The 24,418-nt window shown below is 39.9% G+C and overlaps 1 protein-coding gene across 5 annotated transcripts in view; it reads right to left on the bottom strand.

Annotated features, from left to right (window-relative positions):
* LOC145406203 (calcineurin subunit B type 2) overlaps window positions 1–24,418 on the bottom strand; it is a 57,635-nt gene that overhangs the window by 4,844 nt on the left and 28,373 nt on the right. For 3 of the 5 annotated variants that reach the window (XM_080277406.1, XM_080277403.1, XM_080277404.1), the window contains exons 3-5: window positions 17,508–17,534; window positions 1,861–2,037; window positions 198–319 (exon numbers count right to left, since the gene is read on the bottom strand). In XM_080277406.1, coding sequence (XP_080133532.1) covers window positions 198–319; window positions 1,861–2,037; window positions 17,508–17,534 — 326 coding nt within the window. The remainder of the gene's footprint in view (window positions 1–197; window positions 320–1,860; window positions 2,038–17,507; window positions 17,535–24,418) is intronic. The other 2 variants (XM_080277405.1, XM_080277407.1) reach the window with 1 other exon arrangement.

A 24,418-nucleotide genomic window follows, 5' to 3' on the forward strand; every position in this document is an offset into this window, starting at 1 on the left:
ATATCAGGTGTTTGGGCAGCATATACACTCTGTTCACTTAACTACCACAGGTCTAAAATCATCATCTCTCTCAATGGGTTCTGTGTTAAAGTTCAATATCACACCCTTATCATCATCATCACCATCCTGACACTTCCTTTATTTCCCAGCTAAGGATGAGGTGAGGTAGGACCCATCAGTTCACACTAAAAGGTTACCTGGAAGAGTTCCCCATTGGAGATATATCCATCATTGTCCATGTCGTAGATGCGGAAGGCAAAGCGCATCTTGCTCTCCTTGTCTCCCTTCACGCTGAACTGAGACATGCCTTGGATAAATTCTGTGGAGTTGAAGAATTGCTTATAGGCAATCTTGCTGAAATACAGTATATTTTAAGCCTATCTACCTATCTACCAATCTATCTACTGTCAGATGCCTTAACTTCGCAAGGGATGGCCACAAACAAATCACCTCCATGTCGCTTATCCTTTGCCATTTGATTGCCCTCCCTCCAACTCAGATCCCCTTCTTTCATATCTATCTCCACTCCATTCCTCCATCTCATCCTTGGTCTCCTCCTCCTCCTCACTCACATACACTGTTCTAGTCAGCCTCTCATTCTCTGTCCTCTCCACATGCTCAAAACACTTCAAAATATTTCTCTAAACACCTTCAATTACATTTCCATTCATGTTCATAACAACAGGGCTAGCCAGTGAACAATTAAGTTGCCAGCAAATATCCAGCAAGTGCAAGCTGTCTATTATCATTCATTCATGCAGATAAATGTGAACTTAATCTACCAAGAAATAAACTGAAACATTATAAATTTAATCAGTGGCATTTGCATACTTGAACTTGAACTTCAACATCATTCACAGACCTACCACTACTGTATATTCTTTCTACTCTAACTTGGGCCAAAATTTCCATATCCTCATATCAAAGGCTGAGTTGCCACAGTAAATCAATACAAATATATGGTGCTAGTCATAAACTGCAGTGGGAAGGATATACAGCCACAGCATTATCTTTTTCTACCGCTGAGTTGCATGAAATGTTGCAAAAAAAACAAAGAAGAAAATTTGTGTCAACTTACAGTGAAATCAAAATACAGCAGTCAGATTATTTGTTCACTCATATGTTTGAAACTCATTACTGTATGAACATTTTCTTATGCATAAAACAATTACGAGCTCTCTCAACTAACCATACACAACTCCAGCCACACTCGTTCCTTAAAATCCTACCATTTCTCTCAATCATTTTTCACAACTTTCTCATGGGTGAATTATACACATTAAAAGGAAAAATGTAATGGGCATACTATACCGTTATTCCTCACGATTGTTGATGATTTAACTTCAGGCTAACCTGAATGTGAACCCAGGGAACTGCAGCTGAAGATGCCCTTTATTCACAACCTACCATCCTCCTTCTATGGAACAGGGAGGAAGCTGAGGGAAATTTGTAAAGCAGGTCAATGAATTTACCTTATTTCTTTGCCACCATATGAAAGCATCCTTCTCCAGCTCCAACAATTCATGGTATGGCACTGTCCTATAAGGACATATTGCAGGTCAATCTCACTTTATGATCAACTATTATGAGTTCGTTCACTTTCACAATCTTAACATTTCAGCACTTTTTTAATACATGATCACCAATTTTATTTATACAATCATTATAACTTCCTATAAAGTGACATTTTTTGATAAACACCTGCCAGTTTCGTTCATACAATCCTTACGATTCCTACATTCGTTAAACAGTATACAGTTTTGTATGATCGGTCGTCAGCTGATCGGTTTTCCATGAGCACAACCTGATCATATAGTGAGGTTGACCTGTACTCATCCGACCACCCACACGAGACCTTACCCTTGAAGTCCACCTCTCCATTTCCATCGGCATCAAAGATATCTATGACACGTTGCACGAGCGGATTTTGCTGAAGCTCCGGCAGTGACATAAATTCCTCCACTGACAGGGACCCAGAATTGTCCAGGTCAAGCTTGCGGAACCGTTTGCCCAGCCGACGGATTTCATCGGCATCAACTGTGGGGCCGTGCAAGGAAAGACAAGGCAAGGCAAGGTTTGGTAAGGCAAAGTGCAGCAAGGTAAGGTAGGGCAGGGCAAGGTGGGGTTGGGCAGGGAAAGGCAGGGAAGGTTTGGGGTGGGGTAGGCAGGTTAGAGTAAGACAGGGCAGGGTAGGGTAAGGTAGGGTGTGGAAATGGGTTAGGATGAGGTTGGGTTGGGAAAGGTGGGGCAGAGATAGGTACAGAATGTGGCAAGAAGCAGGGTGGGATAGGAAGAGGCAAGGTAGGGCAGGGCATGAGGCAGGATGGGCCAGTATGGCATGGCATATGAGACAGACAGAGAGAGAGAGAGAGAGAGAGGAAAAGCAATGACAAATAAATAAAAGAATCAATTTAGGTTATGGGAAAGGAAAAACAAAATGGTATAAGTTGAGAATTAAGGGTCGTAGTAGGATGTGATAAGGTGATGATGGAGTGGTAGGGTGGGGTAAATTGGAGAAAAGGCAATTAGCAGGAACATTAGAGGTTGGAATTATTTGATGAGTTAGGTGGGGGTGGTGGAAGGCCGGCCCAGTTGACAAAGTCGAAGAACAACAAAACGGCAGGACGAGCCAGCACAGGTTGATGGCAGAGCAGGACGGTGATGGTGGCGGCCCGAGACGTGATGGCGATCCAGCGCACAGCGAGGGGGGGAAAAAAATCCGTGCAGAGATTAGTGAGGATGAGCCATTGGATGAAGCTGGTGTCAATGAGTCTCGGGGGAGAGCAGGGAGGTGAGGCAGGTGGGAAGTGGAAGGCTGCTACTCCCCTCCTCACACCCGCCACGTCCCTCCCCATGCCTGTCACCCCTACTCCTTCCCACATCACTACCGGCAGTGACGCTGGCAGGGGAAGTGAGGCAAGTAAGAGGAGGGGTTGCATATCCCAACCTGATGCTTAACACTCAGCCATGTCCACTCAGTTGGCCTCATAGATACACACAACAATTAAGACAAAAAATATGGTAACCTAAGTTCTAGACTTCCATTGTTTCAAATTATTTTCACAATGGTATTACTACTTCAAACTAAATAAAAACAGAGTAGTTAGCTTTGTTTTACTACATTAGAAAAGAGATTTTGAAAACCCATACTGTATTGCCTCAATACAGTGGAGTCTTCTCTATTTCATTCGTGTATCCCCCGAGACAACAGCTTAGAGGAGATCTCTAGGAATGAATGGGTCATAGACAATCCCAAGCAGCTCCTTCACTGCAGGAATGTCTTCCATATTTTATTTTATTCTTGCTACTTTTTTTTTTTTTTTTTTTTTTTTTGAGGTAACATCTACTAGTGAGGGGCCTTGGAAACAATCTCCATCATAATCAATTAATATGCCTCTATCTTACAGCCTTCTTGATCTTAGGGGAGGCACCAAATAGTGCTGTGGCAAGGCACAGTCTAAAATAACCCCAAAGTATGATAACTCCATATACAGCACTGTATTTACTCCCAGTCAATATTTCTTGGCTTAGGCGAAGCCCCTAGTACTGAAGGCATTTAAAAGGAAATTATGCGGCCTAGATTGGACACAGGAGGCCAACCAAGTGAGCATCAGCTGAGGAACCTATAAACGGGAAGACAGGCAGGCGGACAACAGCGGGCATACCAAGGGAGACTCATTGACGCATCATCCACGGCTCAATGGACTGTTCGGGAAGAGGGGGAGGTGGCGTCGGTTGAGACAGACGCGTATACAGAAAATATTAAAAGTGGCTACATTATTCACAAAAGGGGAAAAAAAAAATTCTTTTTTGTTATTTTTATTTACACTGGTGCAATAATCTCAGGCTCAGCTGCAGTTAAATCTAAGTATCAGCATCATTACCATTATTATTATTATATAGTATTACTATTATTATTATTCTTGTCATCACTATCACCCTACTTCCCATGTAACACATAAAGTTTGATAAAATACATTTGTGTGTCACAGATTCAAAATTATATGAGTGTACTGTATTGTACTTGGTTCTGCATTACTCAAAAACAAATTAGAAACACACTAACAGCAACAGCCACCTCCATACTGCCCCAGAACCATACAAAACAAATCAAACATTATTACCTTCAATTGGATGCTGTATGTTTCGTTTTATTCTTGCTATCTCCAGGCAATTTTAATTTAGCTTTGGATAACCCTTTTGAATGGGAGGGATTTGATATTGTCTTCATTCACCCCTTCACAGCAAGAGGCCTCACTGGAGCTAAATCGCCTGACTACAGAAAGAATAAAAATTAAACACCACCAATCTGAAGGGGTTACAAGGTTATAACTGCAGCTGAGTGATGAGATTCTAATATCTCTATGTTTTGACTGAGAGGAGATAAAATATTCATAGGTGTGGTAAATGTATATATAATAAAAAAAAATCTCTACTGAGGACAAACTGTATCACCAAAACGTAAATCTGACTGTTACCTATCTGGCTAGTTAGAATCATTTAAGAACTCCAATTGGTAGGCTGAATTTCATAACCAATCTTATGTTACTCTAAAATATCATTAGCAATTAACTGTTCCTTAAAATTTTATAACCAATCATGAATTACTTTAAAATTTCTTGTCAAATCAAATGTTATACTGGTACTAAAATTCCAAAAAGAAACGCTAGTTACTCTGAAACCCATTACCAATGACCTGTTACTTTAGAATTCAACAAATGATCATGTTACTTAACAACTCAGCCATTACTTCTAAAATTCCATGGTAGAGGAAGTGTGTCACTTCCGAAATAAAAAAATCAATAAATGTTCACGTTACTTTACTACTCAACTATTACTTCTAAAATCCCATGATAAACGTGTTACTTTTGAAATAAGATGTTTTATTACCCATAAAAACAACACAGTGCTTCTTAGGTTTCAATTCCTACAGTCCAATGACATTTTTATTTCATTCTTGCAATCTCCTGACAATTTTATTCAGCTCTGAGGTTTAGATATAGCCTTCACTTACTCTTTCACTACAAGAGGACTCACAAAAGCTGAATGAAACATATGGAGTTAGAAAGAATAAGTAAAACATCACCAGACTGAGTAGGGTAATGTTACTTGAACCCCCAGTAAAAATTAGTACAGTACTAAGTTTTCAAGTCCCTGTGATTCCTTACTTTACCAGCACCTGCACACACACAAATACTGTACTCTGCTTTGTTCCCTCTCTATGGGTACTAGTGCCGCCCCCATAGGTGCCTTTTACCAGGTGAGCGCTGGAGTCTCGAGCATCAAGTACTTCCGGCTTCTCACCAACAGGCAGCCTATCCTCTGCAATGCAACTTAGCAACATTGTTAGTAGCAACAGTAAGTGATGATACCAAACTGGATGGAAGGGTGGGGGGAGGGTGGGGGCATTGAGGGGATACGACAGGTGATCTGATTAACGGGTATACTGTAATCCAAGTGACTGAATATTTTGCAGCACATCTTCTTTACAATATATTCTGCATATTATGCCTCACTATCCTCTTGCAGGTTAATAATGCAAACTTTGTTATTATGAAAGTATATAGAACATACAAGCAAATGCTAAGGAATAATACACAAAATGAATCGCTTAGGGAAAAGACATTACAGAGACTTCTATGTCACTGAGAATACAATCCCAATGCAGGACAGCTCAGTGAGGTTTGAAGGGGGAAGGAAAAAGGTACAGGCTGAAAAATTTTGATAAACACTGTCCTTAGCATCACGAAGTTTTTGTCGAACTGATAAATGTTTTCCTTACTTAACATCATGAGGTTTTAGTATATAATTTCTGTACAGTACTACATCAGAATTTACCGTATTCTACTTGATGAATATTCTGTACTTAAGATCATGAGGATTTTGTAACTATACTTTACATAATGAGGATTCGGTAACTACTTTACATAACAATTATTTTATAACTGTAATTTACATAATGACGATTCAGTCTACTCGATAATGAAGTACTTTACTTCGCAAGGATCAGGTCAGCAAGTCTACCCAGCCAGATATAACTTTAATCAATATCATACAGATTTTCCTCACACCACAGAACTTGGTGACTTATCAAAAAATAAAAAAATAAAAAATAAATAAATAAGGCAATCTCTCCAGCTTTTTGGCCACACTGTGCTGTATGCTTCAATCTTTATAATGCAAAACCCCTCCACTCCAAGAACAGTTTTATTCTTACTATTTTCTGACATTTTTTCCTCATCTTGGAGGAGATTTTTTTCACTCTGGAGAAGTTAGATATAGCCTTCGTTAACTCCTTCACTATTAAATATCTAACTTGAGTTGAATAAAATCAGCTGGTGGTGGCAGAAATAAATTATACATTATTGGACAAAAACCGCTGATCAATAAGGTTAAATTCTGTATCAAGCCATTACATTTCTACTCACAGCACTGGCAACATTAACTCCTTCAGTAAGGTGACATTCTATATGTATACTCTCACAGCCTCTAAACTATTGCATTCAAGTTTGGTAAGATTTATCACAGTGAATGCATCAATACAGGCAATATCTAATTCTCCCAGTTTGAAAATCATTTCCTTGGCTGAATAAAATTATTAGAAGGTGGTAAGAATAAAATGAATAATACTGGTACATCGTTGGAATAAAGTGGCTAACCCCTTCATTCCATTTATTCACTTTTCATTTCATTTTGGCTAATGAAGAGATGGTTTTATACATCTTAGGAAAGACCTCTAGTACTGAAGGGGTCTATGAAGGCTTTATTTAACCCTTCTGGCTCATAAAAAATCTCTCCTAAGCTGAATAGAATCCTCATGAAGTAACATGAATAAATTATGTCACTGGAATGGAGAGGGTAACCAAATACAGTAAACATTAAATATGTCTATGAAATAAACCAGTTAATAAATATATTCTATAAACAAACCTCATATAAAAGCTGGAGAGAGGCCCATAATATTGCAAAAAGTTACTATAATTATTCAAGAGTAAAAATATATGTACAGTATATGTACAGAGCAAATAGTGAATAAAGATAAATTTGCTAGCACTTAATTGCAAATACTTTACAGTATATACACAACATATAAAGTTAAAAATCCAAAAGGCTGCACATGCAAGGCCAAGCAGTTCTCAAGGCTGTGGATGTTGTGGGAGGAACTCAGAAAATTAAAGGCATCCAATAATCCCTTCTCTCCAATGCCGTACTTTTTCATCTTGCTCTCTCCGTTGATTTTAATCAGCTTAGGAAAGATCTCTCATACTGATGGGGTTACTGAAGGCAATATGTAACCCCTTCTGCTTCAAAGACTCTCCTAAGCAAAATAAAATTGTCTGGGATGGAGAATAAAATAAATACATCATCAGATTTAAGGGATTGATGTTTTCAGTGCTATGATGTCTTTTCCTTATTCCTGCTGTCTCCTGGCAATTTTATTCAGTTTATGAAGAAAGATCCTCTCATATGGAAAACCAAATTTAATATCCTTATGAGAAATCTCTACTTACTTGAATAAAGTCAAACAGAAGTGGCAAGAACAAAATAAACAAGACATCATCATACTGAAGGGCTTGAACAGAACTAATGACACAACCCTGGTGTATGGGCATGATGATCTCAGTCTCAACCATACCCACTAATGTTGGAACAGTGCAGTGCAATTATTAGCTAAATGAAGCTTAGGTTATTTAAGTCAATGCACAAGCAAATCCCATTCTACTTAAATATATATATATATATATATATATATATATATATATATATATAAAATAAAAATCACATAACATCTGGCCCCCTTTGGTAAGTGTCTGTGGGGGTACGATGACAAAAAGACAGCTGAGCAAAATAAACAATCGAGAACTGCTTGTCCCTGGGCATTCAGGGTACCAAATACACTAAGTCCCAGAGGAGGTGGTATGCCCTCATGCCCTCTCTAACCATACACAATATTTAACCATCAACTGCAGACGCTTATAGGAGGGTGATGTGGAAAAACGCGAGTTAAGGACAAGCCTTTATTTCAGACCAGTTCTGCGGATGATTTTTGGCAATACCAGTCAAAATAAAACTTTATCCCAAGCTAGTATCTGTACATCGCCCTCCTGTAGCTGTCCTGGTGTCTCAACAACTGTAGACTGGTTGTAAATACACGGAAAAATGGCATGGGATATACAGTACAGCTCAACCATGCTGTAGGAAGCTCTACACAGCACTCATAAAGCAAGCTGAATAAAGTACACATATTTACAAGAACCATATAAGCCGTAAAACAAGCAAGCATGCAGGCAGGACATGAGACTGGGAAAAGAAAGAGCATAAATAATTCTGAGAGACAGTTGGCGAGGAGAGGGGGAGACTACACACAGGGAAATAAAGATCAGAGGAAATGGGTATGCTTCTCTAGGTTAAAATATGGCAGTACTTTCCCTACACAAAAATAATGAGAATAGGTTACAGGAGATCAGAAAGGAAGAAAAAGAATGCAAAAGTGACAAAGATAAGATTACACAAGTGCTATAAACATTAACAATGGAACAGAGCAATTAGGATCAAAATAGTACTGATGACTGACCAATTTCAGAGATAAAGAGTTAAGCAAAATGAACTCCCTAATCAAGAGGCTTCTGCTTACTCTAAGGTAAAGAAGGAGTTGAGAAAAGCCGCAGCAAAATAAAGACAGGGTTGTTCCTAGGAGAGTACATTAGAGAGACAGAGAAGTACAGATTACAGCGGAGAATAATGAAGTATAAAGGGGTACAGTGCCACCTTTTGATGTTTCAAGAGGAGATAGTAGATTAGGGGAAGATTATGAAGACATCCCCAGGCAAAAACTACCCTCAGAGAAGAATGAAGAGAAAGTTAGTGCCAAATAGAAGCAGAAACGAGAGAGAGGGAGATAGAAGTTACAATAAAATGGAGAAATATAGCAGAGAAAGTAAAAGCACCAGTAAAATCATGGGAGATATGTTACAATACACAACAGAAATTAAAACAGAGATGAAAATTAGAGGAAGAAGCATAAGAGAAAGGAAAGAAAGACAGAAAAATGTTACAAAATACAACTAAAGGGTGAAGTAAGCTGGAAAAAGGGAAAATACAGTAAGAAACAGGGAAAACAAGTCACAAAGACAAGTAAAAGAAATGAAGACACAAGCAACTAGACACTCCCAGACACAAGAAGACAAAAGATAGGAGGGAACATAACAACAATGATAACAACAACAGCAACAACACTGACAGCAAGAACAACGACAACATGAGGAGGGTGTAACCAAAACGAGGGTAGGGCCGGGACGGTGACAACAACAGCTACTGAGGGTTCGTAAATACTCCTGGAAACTCCCAAGTCTTTCAGGCCTATCCAGAAATCTCACAAAACTTGGGCCAGATTCACAAAGCAACTTGCTATACTTCTCCCCTCATAAATAAGATTCTATTCACAAGAAGGACAGAAGGCATGGGATGATTTTTAACCTATCCCTTCCTTCTCATCCTTGCCCCTCCTGCATATCAAATTTCAGTTACGACTGGAGAGTTATCATAAGTTAGTCTGTGAATCAACACCCTTATCTGTATACGTTATTTGGAAAAAAATGGAAAACCATGAAAATAATAATGCGAAAAAAAAAAAAAAAAAAAATCCCAAGAGAGTGAGGGAGGAGGGGGGAAGAGGAATCCCACACACGAACAAATGAATAATCTCTAATACAAATGTATAATCTCTCTGACAATCTGATGGCTTGTAAACATGACCCTAACAATCTACCAAACACAATATTAAAAAACAGATATATATATATATATATTTCTGCAAACTCAGCGCTAGTAAATGTTAACCGCACCCAGTATATACTGTTACAGAGCACCAGAACTGATGACTCAAAGTTAAAAATTTTAGTTCCGAGTGTTTACCTTTGTGGCTGGATTAATCAAACATGAAAAGCACACTGGTAATACACAACACTGAGAGATGTGAGAAAGAAGAGAGAGGGTGATGGGGGAGTGGAGAGAGGGAGAGTAAGACCAAGAGTGAGATGGACATGTGAGAGAAAGAAAGGGAGGAGAGAGAATGGATACTGGGTGCAGAGAGAGAGAGAGAGAGAGAGAGAGAGAGAGAGAGAGAGAAAAGCAAACAAGGCAGACAGTAGGACTGGTGAGGGAGATGGAAATGAGAGACAGTGTAGCAAGAAGGAGTGAACAGTGAGTGGGAGACAGAGAGGGGGTCAGGGAAGCAGAGAATGAGGAGTAAGGCAAGGAGAAAACATGAAAGACTAGGAATGGAGAGGGAGACCAACATGAGAGAGACAGTGGAGTGAGAGACAGCAGAGAGAGTGAGTGAGTGAGGGAAGAGGGGGAGAGGGAGAACTGAGAGTGGAGAGTGAGATGGAGAAGAGAAGCATAGAGAAACAGTAACATGAAAGAGAGGGGTGTGAGGAGGAGAGACTAAGAGAGGAGACAAGAGAGCGAGAAAGTGTGTAGAGTGAGATGGGGAGACGAACAGAGACACGAAAGAGAGCAGAAAGTGAGAGGGAGTGAAATAGAAAGGGAGACATGAGATTAATCAGTGTGAAAGGAAGCAAGAGGAAGGGGAAAAGAGAAGAGGCTGAGAATTAAGTGTGAGGGAGTAGAAGGGACATGACAGGGGAAAAGAGAGTAGGAAATGGAGGACAAGGAAGTAACAGAGAAGGAGGGAGGGAGGGAGAGAGAGAGAGAGAGAGAGAGAGAGAGAGAGAGAGAGAGAGAGAGGAAAAATAGTAGTATGCAACAAGAAAGAGGAAAGCAATGAGGAAAGAGAATACTGTGAGGAGATGGAGAAAGAGAAGCCAGAGAAGAAACAACATTGTAAAAAAGGGAGAAAAAAGAAAGAGTTGAGATGACAAGGCAAAAAAAAAAAAAGAGAGAGAAAATGACGAAATCTTTTCATTTTATTTATGAAGGCTCCAACATGCTTGCATGTGTCAGCCTTGGTCACCTAATGGCGGCTCTCCATGCTGCTCGATCTATGACGGCCTCCCTGTTCAGTCCCTTAACCCTGAGGTCACACTTAATGACCTCGTCCCACGTCTTTTTCAGTCTACCCCTCGCAACCCTACCCCCAATATTAATGCTACTCACTTTCTGCACCCAAATAATTATCATCCCCCATCCTCTTCACATGCCCAAACCAGCTCAATCCACCTCTCCTCATCACAACACCAATACACTCCAGTCCCACCCTACCTCTCATCTCTTCCAACGTAAACCCAGCCCCCCCAGGCCTTGCACGCAGGGATGCATTGCACATCCACTTAATCATTGTCATTTCTGTTCATTTGAGCCTTCGAATATCCTCTTCCTGTACTGCCCAGGTCTCACTACCATACAGTATTACACTCCTAACACATGCTGCATACAAAGATCCCTTAGCATGTAGGGAGAGCCCTCTCAATGTTAGGAGAGGCAACAGCTCCCTGAACTTCTTCCAACCACTTCTCGCCCTAGCCATAGAACTAGCTCCAGCCCCACCTCCTGCACATAACATGTCTTCCAAATAACAAAACTCTTCCACACACTCAAGAGACTCACCAGCAAGTTTAATCCTTTCATGCCTGACAATCTTCAGCTGCTCTCCTTGACATGCCACACACATAAACTCAGCATTATCTCGCAGTCTCCCTCTAATACCAATACATCTCTTATGCACCCTCTTATCACAAACACTGCACAAGATGGAATTACTTCCCACACCACTGTGGCAAATTGCATTTGGTCACTCTCCCTCTTCTTTGACAGTACCACCACCAACCCTAGATATCATCAAGGTAAGGGAAGAGACAGATGGAGGGAAGGAGAGATATATGGAGAGTGTAGAAGAGAGAGATGAGAAAAAGGGACAGGAGAGGGACATGAGGCAAGGGAGAAGGAAGAAGAGAACAGGGAGATGAGAAAAAGATGGGAGAGAGATATGTAAAGAGGGAGATGAAAACAGGGGCGGAGAGAAAAATAAGAGGGAAATACAAAAAAGGAGGGAGGGAACAGAAGCGGGGAGAGGAGGATGGGGAAAGGCAATGAGAGGTGAGGTAAAGTGGTCTGAGGGTGAATGTCTGCTTGGCTTTCAACATCCAATGGACAGGTGAGGCAGAGTGGTGTGAGAGTGAATGTCTGCTTGGCTTTCAACATACAATGGACAGGTGAGGCAGAGTGGTGTGAGAGTGAATGTCTGCTTGGCTTTCAACATCCAATGGACAGGTGAGGCAGAGTGATGTGAAGGTGAATGTCTGCTTGGCTTTCAACATCCAATGGAGATAAAGACTTTGGCAACAATGGACTGATTTACCATGAGCTAAATTTTATTTCAACACCTTCTGTGCCATGACACCTTGTTCAAATTCATTCTTGCTACTGCCAATTGATTTTACTCAGCCCTATTGAGAGATTATGCACAAAGAGGCTTAGAAACCTTCTCCAATAATTTATAACCTCTCTATAAAGCCCTTTGCTGTGAGGGATTTTGGTAAGCTGAATAATACCATCCAGCAGTAGCAGAACTGAATAAGAATAGACATCACTGTACTGGAGAGCTGAAAGATATGAAAGTACAGGCTATCTTACATTCTGAAATTTAGAATAACAAATAAATAAATAAATAAATGCTTTAGTCTTGTAGTACACCAGTAACACCCCAATAAATCTGATTAGTATTAACAGATGGTGCTGTGATTGGTTTATCAGATCTCTCAGTGATCATGACATTTTGTGATCTGACAAGGCCTCCAAAACCAAAATTAGTTTATATGAGTAACACAGTTCACAGTCATGTTGAACAGGTATCAGTTTCCAATATGAGTTCAAAATTATGTTCAACATCAAAGATTTCAGAAATAAGTTCAAAGTTATGTTCAACATCAATCACAGGTTTCTGAAATGAGTTCAATGTAATATTCAACAAAAATCACAGGTTCCAAAAGCGAATTCAAACGTTCAGCAACATTCACAGGTTTCAGAAATGTTCAAAGTTCTATTCAATGTCATTCACAGGTTTAAGAAATCAGTTCAATGTTATGTTGGACAAAAATCAAAGGTTTCAGAAACATAAATTGTCAGAGCAGAGAATTACACTGCTTCCAACTCTACCCATACAATTCTCCAGCAGATGTGTACGCAACAGTCAGATTCAAACATTCAGTCTGATGATGCATTTCTCCGCTTATTCTTGCTACCTCCAGATAATTTCATTCAAATTCTGAAGCACCACTACACTTTTTTTAAAAACTAATTTGGCTTAAAATTCCCATCTCTCCTGCTTGAATGCTGAGCTGTAAGAATAGACTGACACTAGATTAAGCTACTAGTCAAAAACAAGTGCTATGGAATGGATGTAGCACTATAGTACTGCCTTTTTCTTCAACTGAGTCAAAACAGTAGAATAGTGAAGGGGTTAATGAAGGTTATTGATCTGTACAATTCAAAACATGTCCTCCCAAGCTGAATAAAATTGTCTGGAGTTAGCAAGAAAAAAAAAAAAGTTATAAGACTGAATGGATTAAATCATTCCAAGCTGTTCATTTTTTCTTTATGGACCCTCCTCCTGCAGTCCACTCTCCTCCTTTCAGGGGATAGTAAGCTGTAAGGTGTTTGCATAACAGGCTACCCAGCAATGTCAGTGCCACTGCATGAAAGGCACCTCTTTCCAGCACTGAATCACAGGGGAAAGTGTTCTATAAACCCTCCTAAGCACACACGAATACAGTACAGTGCAAGCCAGTATGTATCTTTCATGAGGGAACAACAGGCACTCATATTATCATTAGCTTATGAGTCATAACAGCAGTTGTTTTTAACAATTTACACAGTATATATATATATATATATATTGTACTGTACTCTTGTGTGCTATTCATATTTTTTTCAGTGACATTAATGAAAAAAAAAAAAGAGGAATTAGAGAATTAAACTGGTAAGACAAGAGATGTTAGGAAGATCTCTTAGCTAGTAGGAAAGCAGCACAGTATCCCATACAGAACAACATTAGACCTCATTCTCTTCACAGATAGCTGGTTTTCTCATGTTATTCAATGGGTTATCTGATTAGCCATGGGCAAAGAAACCCTTCACAGAAGGCAATACTTGGACACTGAAAACGGTCTTCCTTTACCTTCATAATGAATCATTATCCTTTCAATTCATCATGGAGTATGTTGACAATACAGCATGTCCTTGTTAAAAGCAGAATTTTTTTTCCTTTATTTTTTTTTTATAAACTCCCCATTACAAGCAGATAAATTTTGCACTTTTTTTTTTTTTTTTTTTTCCATAGCAAATTATGGGAAAATTGCCTTTCAAAGTTCCATTTCTACCTGTACAGCTGATCTGCTAGTTTACCTCAACTGCTGGAGGAAGATGCCTTCATGTGGTAGCACTAACATAACCAGGGAAAACTGACCCATTATATAAATGTCCTTCAACTCCCTCCCCATCCCCCAAACAGAGGAAGGTGGACCGCAGGAAGAGATCAACCTCAGCCTGTAGTCCACTGGATTCACATTTCAGATAAACCTGGAGCTAAACACCACCCTAAATTACAGTTTCAGATATATGGATAGTTGTAGTAATTTAGATTTCATCCTTTACTAATAACAAGGACTGTCTGCATCATATAACTTACTGGATACTGGTGGTACCACACTGAGTGGGAGACTATGGGGTTCAAGTAGACATAAACCAATGATCAGACTAGTGATGAGGTTAATAACAGCAATCCTGAGGCACGGGTTATGAATTCCTTCCTGCTGCCTCCAGATCTTTTCATACAGCTTTTGGAAGACCTTCTAGAGTGAAGGGGTAAATGATGGCTAAATCTAACCCACTCAGTGCTAAAATTCTCACAAGAGTTAAATTAAAATAATCAGAAGGTCACAATACTGAAACAAAACATACATGACTGGATTGATGTGATCAGTAATGTCACCAGCAACAATAACCAACACACCCAGTAGATTTTCTTATCACTAGAGTCATTTGCCATTTTAACAAGAGTTGGAAGAGTGGAAGGGACACACCCGAGGGGCGGTGTGGCCTCACTAACATGCAGAGTGAGAGTGCAGACACAAACAAACACGTTGCATGCCACAATAACACGTACAAGTGCAAGAGATCCAGATTCCATTGTATCTTTGGTTAAGAAGAAAACAGAGTAAAAAACCAGAGTAAAACACTGGGAAAGAAGTTTTGGAGGTATGACGGGGTGGGGAGGAGTGGAGAGGGGTAGTGTGGGGGGACGTATCCTCGAGCAGGAGTCTGAGTGTTGGGTTTGCGTGTGGAAAGTACCACTCAATGCGCTGACATGACACTGGGATTAGGTACCAAAGAGACAACTGGCTATATTATTAAAACTAATTGCATGGAGGTGAAAAAAAAAAGACCCTCATTTTTTATAAACATTCATGGAACACCTGTAATAGTTAAATGTTCTCATCCTGCATCCCACATAACAAAGTAAAGTTAGTATTGGCACAGAAAACTCAAACGTGTTCTATCATCACCTCATGCTAGAGAAGCTATCACCAAACACTGGGGTCTTCTTCACACCTCAGTGCTCAAGGTTTCAATAATACAGCTCTGACTATGTTTCCAAATGTTCCAAATTTTCAAAGGGGGGTACCAGTATTCAAAGCACATTGTACAGTGTTTAATCAATACATCATCAAATAATCACAACAGTTCCCCTGCACAAGAATAAGTGTAAATATCTCTTGTAAGGAAAAGGATACTAACAAACAGAACACACACACAGACACACAGACACACACACACACACACACACACACACACACACACATACACACACACACACTCACAAATAAAAATCCTCAACCTCTACAATGGCAAACGACTACAGTATTATGAACTACCGTACAGTGTGGCATATTATGTAGCTATTTATCTGCCTTTTATATTTATGCATTTATCCGTAGCTACAGTACTGGTTCCATTTTTCTTTCACCACGTTCAAGTTTAAAAAAATAAATGAATAAATAAATCATAATTTGTTTATCAGCACCACATAATGCCTTCCCAAAAGTGATAAAGTGTGAATATTCTCAACCCGACCAATACAGTGACAGTTCTTTAACAGTAGCTTCTATTCTTTTTACCATCCGATGATTTGATTCTTCGTTGGACAGACCTCTTGTGGGGAAGGGGTTAAAAAAGACTATATTTAACCTCTCCAGTGTATATATAAACTCTCCTTTAATAAATAACATCATCATGAGAAGCAAGAACAAAAGTTTAAAATATATCATTGTAGTGAGGGGGTTAAAAATTCCCTGATTACATTCATCAATATCTTTCAAATCAAATTCAAACTCAAATTATCGTTTATAACAGACGCACAAACAAGCACTACTCTGTGTTCAACCATTTTTGATCAATAAATCCTGAGAAGTGTGGCAGGGTATGACTGAGTTTACGTACTGTGCTGCTTTTGACATACTGCCTGTGTAAATACTGAACTGGGTTTCTTCCCCCCCCCCCTCTCTCTCTCTCACACACACACACACACACACACACACACACACACACACACACACACACAGTCCAAAAACTTAAATGAATTTAAAGCAAAGTTTAACTGACTGAGACCTGGAGACGGGACTCCATGAGCATAACTCATTCCCTGTATATCACAACTAGGTAAATATAACTAGGTAACTACACACACACACACACACACACACACACACACACACACAGTGATCACCATGAAAAGATATGACATGAAGAGAGAGAGAAAGAGAGAGAGAGACAGAGACAGAGAGAGAGACAGACAGACAGAGAAATATTAACCACTGAAAAAATTAAAAGAATATTCAAGGCAAGATAACAAAATCACAAGAGGAACACCACTATGAGATGAATGATAATATAACACAGATGGAGGTGGAGGGGGGTAGTGAGAGGGGTGAGAATAATAGAGGCAGGGGAAGAGGTATATGCACGCACGCACGCACACACACACACACACACACACACACACACACACACACACACACACACACACACACACACAAGCACAGATGCACGCATGCACACATGGATGCACAGTACAATAACACCATGTCTTCCCAGGTTTACCCTATATATATATATATATATAAAAGTTATGGCAGTCAAAACCAGCAGCCATATTGATATAAAAATGTACATGTCATAGTGAGGATCTAAAGAGTCAAAACAAAAAGAAATAGAAAAAATGAATATATATAAGTAAAAGTTGCCAAAAGTAGAGGAGAGGGAAATATGCACATTTTTGTCAAGAGCTGTTGAGAAAGAGGCAACCCACCAAGCCACGGACAGTTGTAGTAACAATAATAAAAAACGGGAAGGAGGAGTGAGTAGGAGGTCAGTCATAGAAGAGCTGATCTGTCTCAGTGCCATCACGAGAAGAGAGAGAGAGAGAGTGAAAGAGAGAATGAGAGAAAGCATTCCACCATTGCCAAGTGTCAAAAGGAGACAACACTTACACATTTGGAAGCCGTAGTCAGAAGATGCTGCAAGGAACAAAAACAACAGCCATTGAGTCAACAACCAGAGGGGGAACACACCATCCACATCAACCGCAGAAACAACACTCAACTAGTGAAGGTAAAATGTCCCCCAAGCCACTGCCACCGCCACCACAGCCGTCAACACCACGGATGATGGGGGGTGGCGGCCGTGGCGGGTGTGGGGGGTAGGAGGTGGAGGTAATGGAGGTGGAGGGAGGGGTAGAGGCAGCTTGCAACATGGATGGAGTGGTGGCGTGGTGTTCGGGGAGGAGGTGGTGGTGAGGGAGGGGGAGGCCCTAGATCCTCTTGTTGATCTTATCTTAATCACTTCAATTCCATGACCTATTTTTCATCTTATTCTTTCCATCTCCAGACAATTCTACTCAAATTAGGGACGACTTTTTAAACTGTTTGGGTTAGAAACAGCATCCATTTACCCTTCACTACAATATGTCTCCCAAAAGCTGCAATCATCTGGAGGTGTCAAGAAAATGAAGAACATGTCACCAGAATGAAGGGATTAACACAGCTACCAGCACCTACAACTATCCTTCACAGCGTACCTATATTCTTTTCACAGTAACCTGGGCTTAAAACTGCCTTCCCTCCATCTGGAATGCTGACTAGAAATATGCTATACTTCTTTCACCTTAACTTGGGACAGATTTTCTTTTCCTTTTCCTGCTTCTTTCACGTAGCTCAGTAGTAAAAAACAATGCTTCTACATCCATTCCACAGCACTTCTTTATGAACAGTATCATATTCTCAAGTTAATCTATTGCTACAACTCTATATTTGACATGATGACCAGGCAATTTTAGGCCAAGTTACAGTAAAAGGAGTACTGCCATTAGGGAGTGCTATGGAGAGGATGTAGAGCCATACCATTGTTTTCTGCCATTTGGCTATGTGAAATTAGCTGCAAAAGGATGAAAATCTCCAAGTCAGAGTGAAAAACCAACAGTTACCTGCCTGTCTAATAACTATTACGGGACACAATTATTTATGTACAAGGGTTCATAACTAATCTCAATTCTATATATAATAACTATAACACATTTGTTCTAACTTGTCAGATCCCTAAATCCTCTCAGCTCAGTCAGTGGCTAAGCATGGTCATACTGGTGGACTGATTTGATTGATTACTAACCAAGGAGACTCATGCCCACCTGATGACAAAGGCTCACAAATTTCATGCAACTACAACTTAGTATTCTAGTTGTGGGAGTGGCCCAGTTCCATCAGGAAAAAACAAACCCATTATAACTACAATATGCTTTAACAAATATCTATCTGGTGCATCTGGGTGAGGAAAATTCTAAATCATACAACCAAGAATGTTTTTTTCATTGTCCACTTCCGCCAGAAAACAAAGACTATAATAATAATATATGGTATATAAAGTATACAGTATATATATATATATATATATATATATATATATATATATATATATATATATATACTGTAGTGTATTATACATTACTATGATATGCATCTGGATGAAGTCTACATCACAAACCCAAGAATATTTTTTTCCACTATCAAATCATATTGCCAAAATAAATATAGTTCTTTTACACTAACATGGTCCAGATTTTCATCCTTTTGTAGCTTATGTCACATAATTCAGAGGCAAAAAAAAAAGATAATGCTTTCAATTGCACCTCTTCATGACCAGCATAATAGTCTAATGTTAACCAACTGTTATAACTCAGTAATGAAAGAACAGCATTTTTTAGCCAAAAATAATGGGTATAATTTAAGCAAGCTTTAAGCTAATTTGGATTTAACCCCTTAGATCAGACTGAAGTTCATTTTAACCTATTCTTGCAAAATACTCATTTTACTCTAATGTGGCCCAAAATTGCCTTCTTTCTATCTTGAATGCTGAGGTATAGCAACAGACTAACACTTGAATATGCTGCTAGTCCTGAAAAAGTACTACATAAAGAATGCAGGGCCTCAGTACTGTCTTTTTCTGCCACTAGGCTACAGACACAGGCTACAAACAGATGAAAATATGAGCGAAGTTAGTGTAAACGAACTATACCACAAAATTTTACTCGACCTACGAAAGGCCACTGGTACTGAAGAAGTTTATCATGGCTAAATCTGACTCAGTCATTTGGTGGATGCAAGAATAATATGAAAAGTAAGTCAGGGAAGTGAGAGTGAAGGGGTTAACTATTCTTGTACCTCTGTAGTGTTTAAAGCTACTGTTTTTGTAACAGCGAATCAATGCACAGAAGAAACAACCTGAATCCAGTGGCATCTTTCTTTGCTGTACTCTTATTTTATACATACTGTTTTGTTATAGCAAACCATAACAAGAAATATGCCCCCGAATCTAGTGTCATCTTTCATTGCTGTATTCTTGCTATCTCCAGACAATTTTACTCAACTCTGGAAATGACTTTTGTACAGAAGGGGTTAATAAGGACTATCTTTAACCCCTCCAGCCTGACAATTCGTCTGACCTGCACATAAGCATCTGGATGTATATAAAAAAAAAATAAAAAAAAAAGTCACTGGATTCAATGGGTTAATATACACTATACTCATTTTTTCAGTCATTTTCACATAAGCAGCACTGTCAGAGGTTAAGAGGGAGAGTGTCTGTAGTAAGTAAGCAAGCAAGTAAGTAAGTAAGTGTGTGTGTGTGTGTGTGTGTGTGTGTGTGTGTGTGTGTGTGTGTGTGTGTGTGTGTGTGTGTGTGTGTGTGTGTGTGTGTGTGTGTGTGTGTGTGTGTGTGTGTGTGTGTGTGTGTGTGTGTGAGCACACACAGTTTGGTAACTCTTGTATGATGCTCACCACACACCAAACCACTGTGCGTTTGTTCTAACCTGACAAAGTTCCCTATTCCTTTTCAGCTCAAATGATGGCTTAGTGTAGTGGGACTGAAGGGTTGATTTAACTATGCTCTTTTAAACTGGCCTAAAATTGCCATCTTTTCACCTTCAATGCTGAGTTTTACCAACAGATTAACATCAGAATATGGTTCTCACAAGTTACAAAAGGGAAAAAATCTGGGCCAAGTTACAGTAAAAAGATTATAGTAATCAAGACTCATTCATACTTTATACCTAAATGTTGTAAAGTTCCATGCGTGACATCTTACTAATCAACTTCTAGGATGGACCGGTTCCATTAGAAGAAAACACATCGATTATAGTCATCATCTGAAAGTTTCCCTTAAAGTCTGTTTCAGTATTAAGCTGCTGATGTATTGACATCAGTATTGCACTGAAACTTGTATTTGATTCACCACGTTTCCCCCCCTCCCCCAACAACCACGAACTGCTGCTGAAAAGGGATGCCTTCACGTGGTGGTAGCGATATAAACGAGCAGCTCCTCTGCCTGGTTATAAAAACATCATCCAACTTCCCCCTTACCTCTGAAAGGAGGATGGTGGACTGCCAGAGAAGGACAACTTAAGCCTGCAATCCATTGGGTTCACATTTCAAATAAACCTGAGGCTACAACTGCTACTACTACTTCTACCATAAACAAGAAGCAAGTTTCATAGTTGTTTCCCTTATTTTGCTGTGGACAGACTGTACACCATACCATCAAATTTTCTATACTCTTTTTACTTTAACTTGGGCCAAAATTGTCGTTTCTCTATCTTGAATGCCGAGTTGTTACAAAAGATTAACACTAAAATGTGATGTAAGTCACAGAGAAATGCTACGGAATGGAAGTAGACTGGTACTAGTTCTATTTCTGCCACTGTGCTACAAAAGGAAGAAAATCTGAGCCAAGTTAACGTCAATGAACAACACAATCCTCACTCCCACAACACCACATTCACCACTCACTTCATGTACATTTTGCTTACTTTCACAATGTCAACATCACACCATAATTAACTCTACATAACACCTGATGGGAGTCATTTATGAACCTGATGCCACCTATCATAAACTTAACTCTGATGGAAATTATTACAGTGTATCTCTGAAATCAAGCCATCTACCAGAATCATTAAATTCACTTTAAACTATATTCTGATGGAATTTATATGTTTACATCTGAAATCCCAGTCAATGCCTACTGTCCTACTTAAATGCAAGCAATGGTCTTCTATTATATTAGGCTACCTAACTACCCTTATAGATACTGCATCATGCACTTTTCATGAGCTGCCCAAGATATCCAAACAATACCTTGACTAGGGGAGGTAATGCTTAACAGAACTTAGGGGAGGGAACTGTAGGTCATCCTCACACAACTCCCTTATTCTCCACCACTGCTCCCTCTCCTCCCTCACATACTACTCCACCTTTCCCTATCACACAACCAATACAAGGCTCATATAAAAATACATGAATGAGGGATAATGACGTACTGTCATTGAGGCTAATGCCCGCTGAGTGGTATCTGTGTGAGTAACGTAATATGGTGGAGATCAGTGTGAGGGCAGGGGTCGAGGGGCATACCACATCACTCCAAATGTGCACTGCTTTGGGACCAGGATCAGGACAAGGTATGGACAATGTGTTAACTCTTTGAATCTGATGATGTTTTCTTTATTTCACTCTTGTAATTTTCCGACAATATAACTTAGGAAAAATCTAGTGTTTTGAAGGGTTTAATTATGAGCATTATATGGTAACTGACCCCTCCAGTTTACAGAGTTTCTCCTAAGTTGAATAACACCGCTGGAGGGTTGTAAGAACACAGTAAAGAATGCATCATCACAGTACAAAGGTTAATAGGATGGGGTCAAGAATGGAGGAAAAATGGGTGGGTGTAGCATGGGAAAGATGTGGCATGATGTGGTAGGCATGGGCAGCATGAAGATGGCAAAGATGGAGTGTGGAAAGGTTGGGATGGATAGAGAAGATATGGAGGTGGAATGTAAGAGGCGTGAAAGTTTGGAGGGTAGAGGAATAAGGAGAAGGAATGTGCAGGATGCAATGGGGTACAAAAGGTTTCAGCAGGGTGTGGAGGGTTAGGAGGTATGAAGAAGGAATGTGTAGTGTGTGGCAAGATGTGGAAAGAAACAGATATGGAGAAGTAATGGGAAGTGTGTGGAGTGAGGAGACAGCACTTCACAGAAGGGAGGGTGTAGTACAATGAAAAGGGTATGAGGGTAGAGTGGGGTCAGGAGGATATGGCTGAGGCCAGAAGGTAGACAAAGGGATGATATGGGAGGGTGGTACAGGGTAAGGTTGGGTGATGAGGTTATGCGGCAGACAAAGGGATGGTGTGGGAGGGTGATAAGGGGTGTGGCAGGGGTGGGATGGGGTACAACAGGGGTGGAATGAGGTACAACAGGGGTGGGGTAAAGTACAATGGGGGTGGGGTGGGTTACAACAGAAGTGGGGTGGGGTACAGCCAGGGTGGGATGGGGTACAACAGGGATGGGATAGAGTGCAGTCGGGGTGGGGTGAGGTGTGGCAGGGTAGTATGGGGTGCTGCAGGGGTGGGGTGGGGTGGGGTACAGCAGGACTGGAACAGGGTATAGCAGGGGTGGAGTAGGTATGGCAGGGTGTGGTAGGGTATGGTGAGGCAAGGAGGTAACCCTTATGGTCTGTACCAGGTAGACTTTGCAACACAGCACACACTCCAACTTTTACAGTAAAATTAAAACACAACAAAAAAATTAAGCTTTAGGACACAAGGCCTTGGCTTGGCAATTTTAATTTATAAAAAGTAATAATAATAATAAGTACAACTGTATAATAATATATCCTAATACAATAACGACAAAAGCACTGTCAATGATGCAAACACTAAAAGAGACCCAGCTGAGGAACGCTTGCATTTGTGCGTGCCATTGCAAAGACTCCTGGTATGTGCAATCGCAGGCAAAAATCCTGTTGCCTAAACTGCTTTTCTCTCCATGTACTTTGAAAATTAACCCGTTCACTCTGATGTTTTTCTGTTCTCTTCTTGCTACCTCAAGACAGTTTTACCGAGCTTACAGAGAAAAATTACGTTGCGAAGAGGTGAATGGGCATGTACAGTACAGGTACTTCTAACCCTGTAACTACATGAGATTTTTCCAAAATTAACACAACTGTCTAAATGAAGAATTAATAAACTATCAAAATACTGTATGTCACAAGATTCAAGGGGTTAAGCTCATGAATCCACAACACCTCACATGAATCACTTTATCCCTTCCAGTCCAATGTTATTTTTCCACCTATTTTTGTTACCTGGATGATTTTTTTCAGCTTGAGAGACTTCTCAGATTGGAGGAGTTAGGTACAGCCTCCATTACATCTTTCACAACAAGAATGCTCTCTCAGACTGAAGGATATAATCTTGAGGTAGCACTGGTGACATATGGAGGTGTATGGTACTTAGGAGGACTCCTGGGCCTCAGGGAATTGGCTCTTAATGCCTATGCCAAGATGTACTACTACCAATACTACTACTACTACTACTACTACTAATAATAATAATAAAAATAAAACAAAATACATAACTAGACTGAAATGGTTAATAAGTTTCATCAACGTCAATCATTTTGGTTTCATCAGACCAAGTTTAGAAGTCCATAAAGGCTGAAGCAGGAAAGGCAACAGGACTACTGCTGACGATTATACTCTCTGGGCCATGAGTCTGCCTATTGTCCCACTACATTGACTTCACACTTAGGGCATGTCCCATCACTTTTCCTGCCTTATGCATCTTATCAAGAAGAATCACTTATGGGTAGAGAAACATACCATGCTTCTCTCAGTCTGGCACTGTTAGCCAGCAGATAAAAGTAAGAAGAGGTGAGACATTGGGCAAACTTTTGAACCTAATTATACACTGTGTATGCTCCTGTCCCTAAACATGAAACAAATTCTTCAATAAAACAAAATGGATGGCTGAAAAGATCCACATGGGGCACCACTCTTGGTTTTCTCCTGTATGCACATCG

The sequence above is a fragment of the Coenobita brevimanus genome, chromosome 69, assembly GCF_032717465.1.
Source record: "Coenobita brevimanus isolate Jiangsu-jjx chromosome 69, ASM3271746v2, whole genome shotgun sequence".
Taxonomy (NCBI): domain Eukaryota; kingdom Metazoa; phylum Arthropoda; class Malacostraca; order Decapoda; family Coenobitidae; genus Coenobita; species Coenobita brevimanus.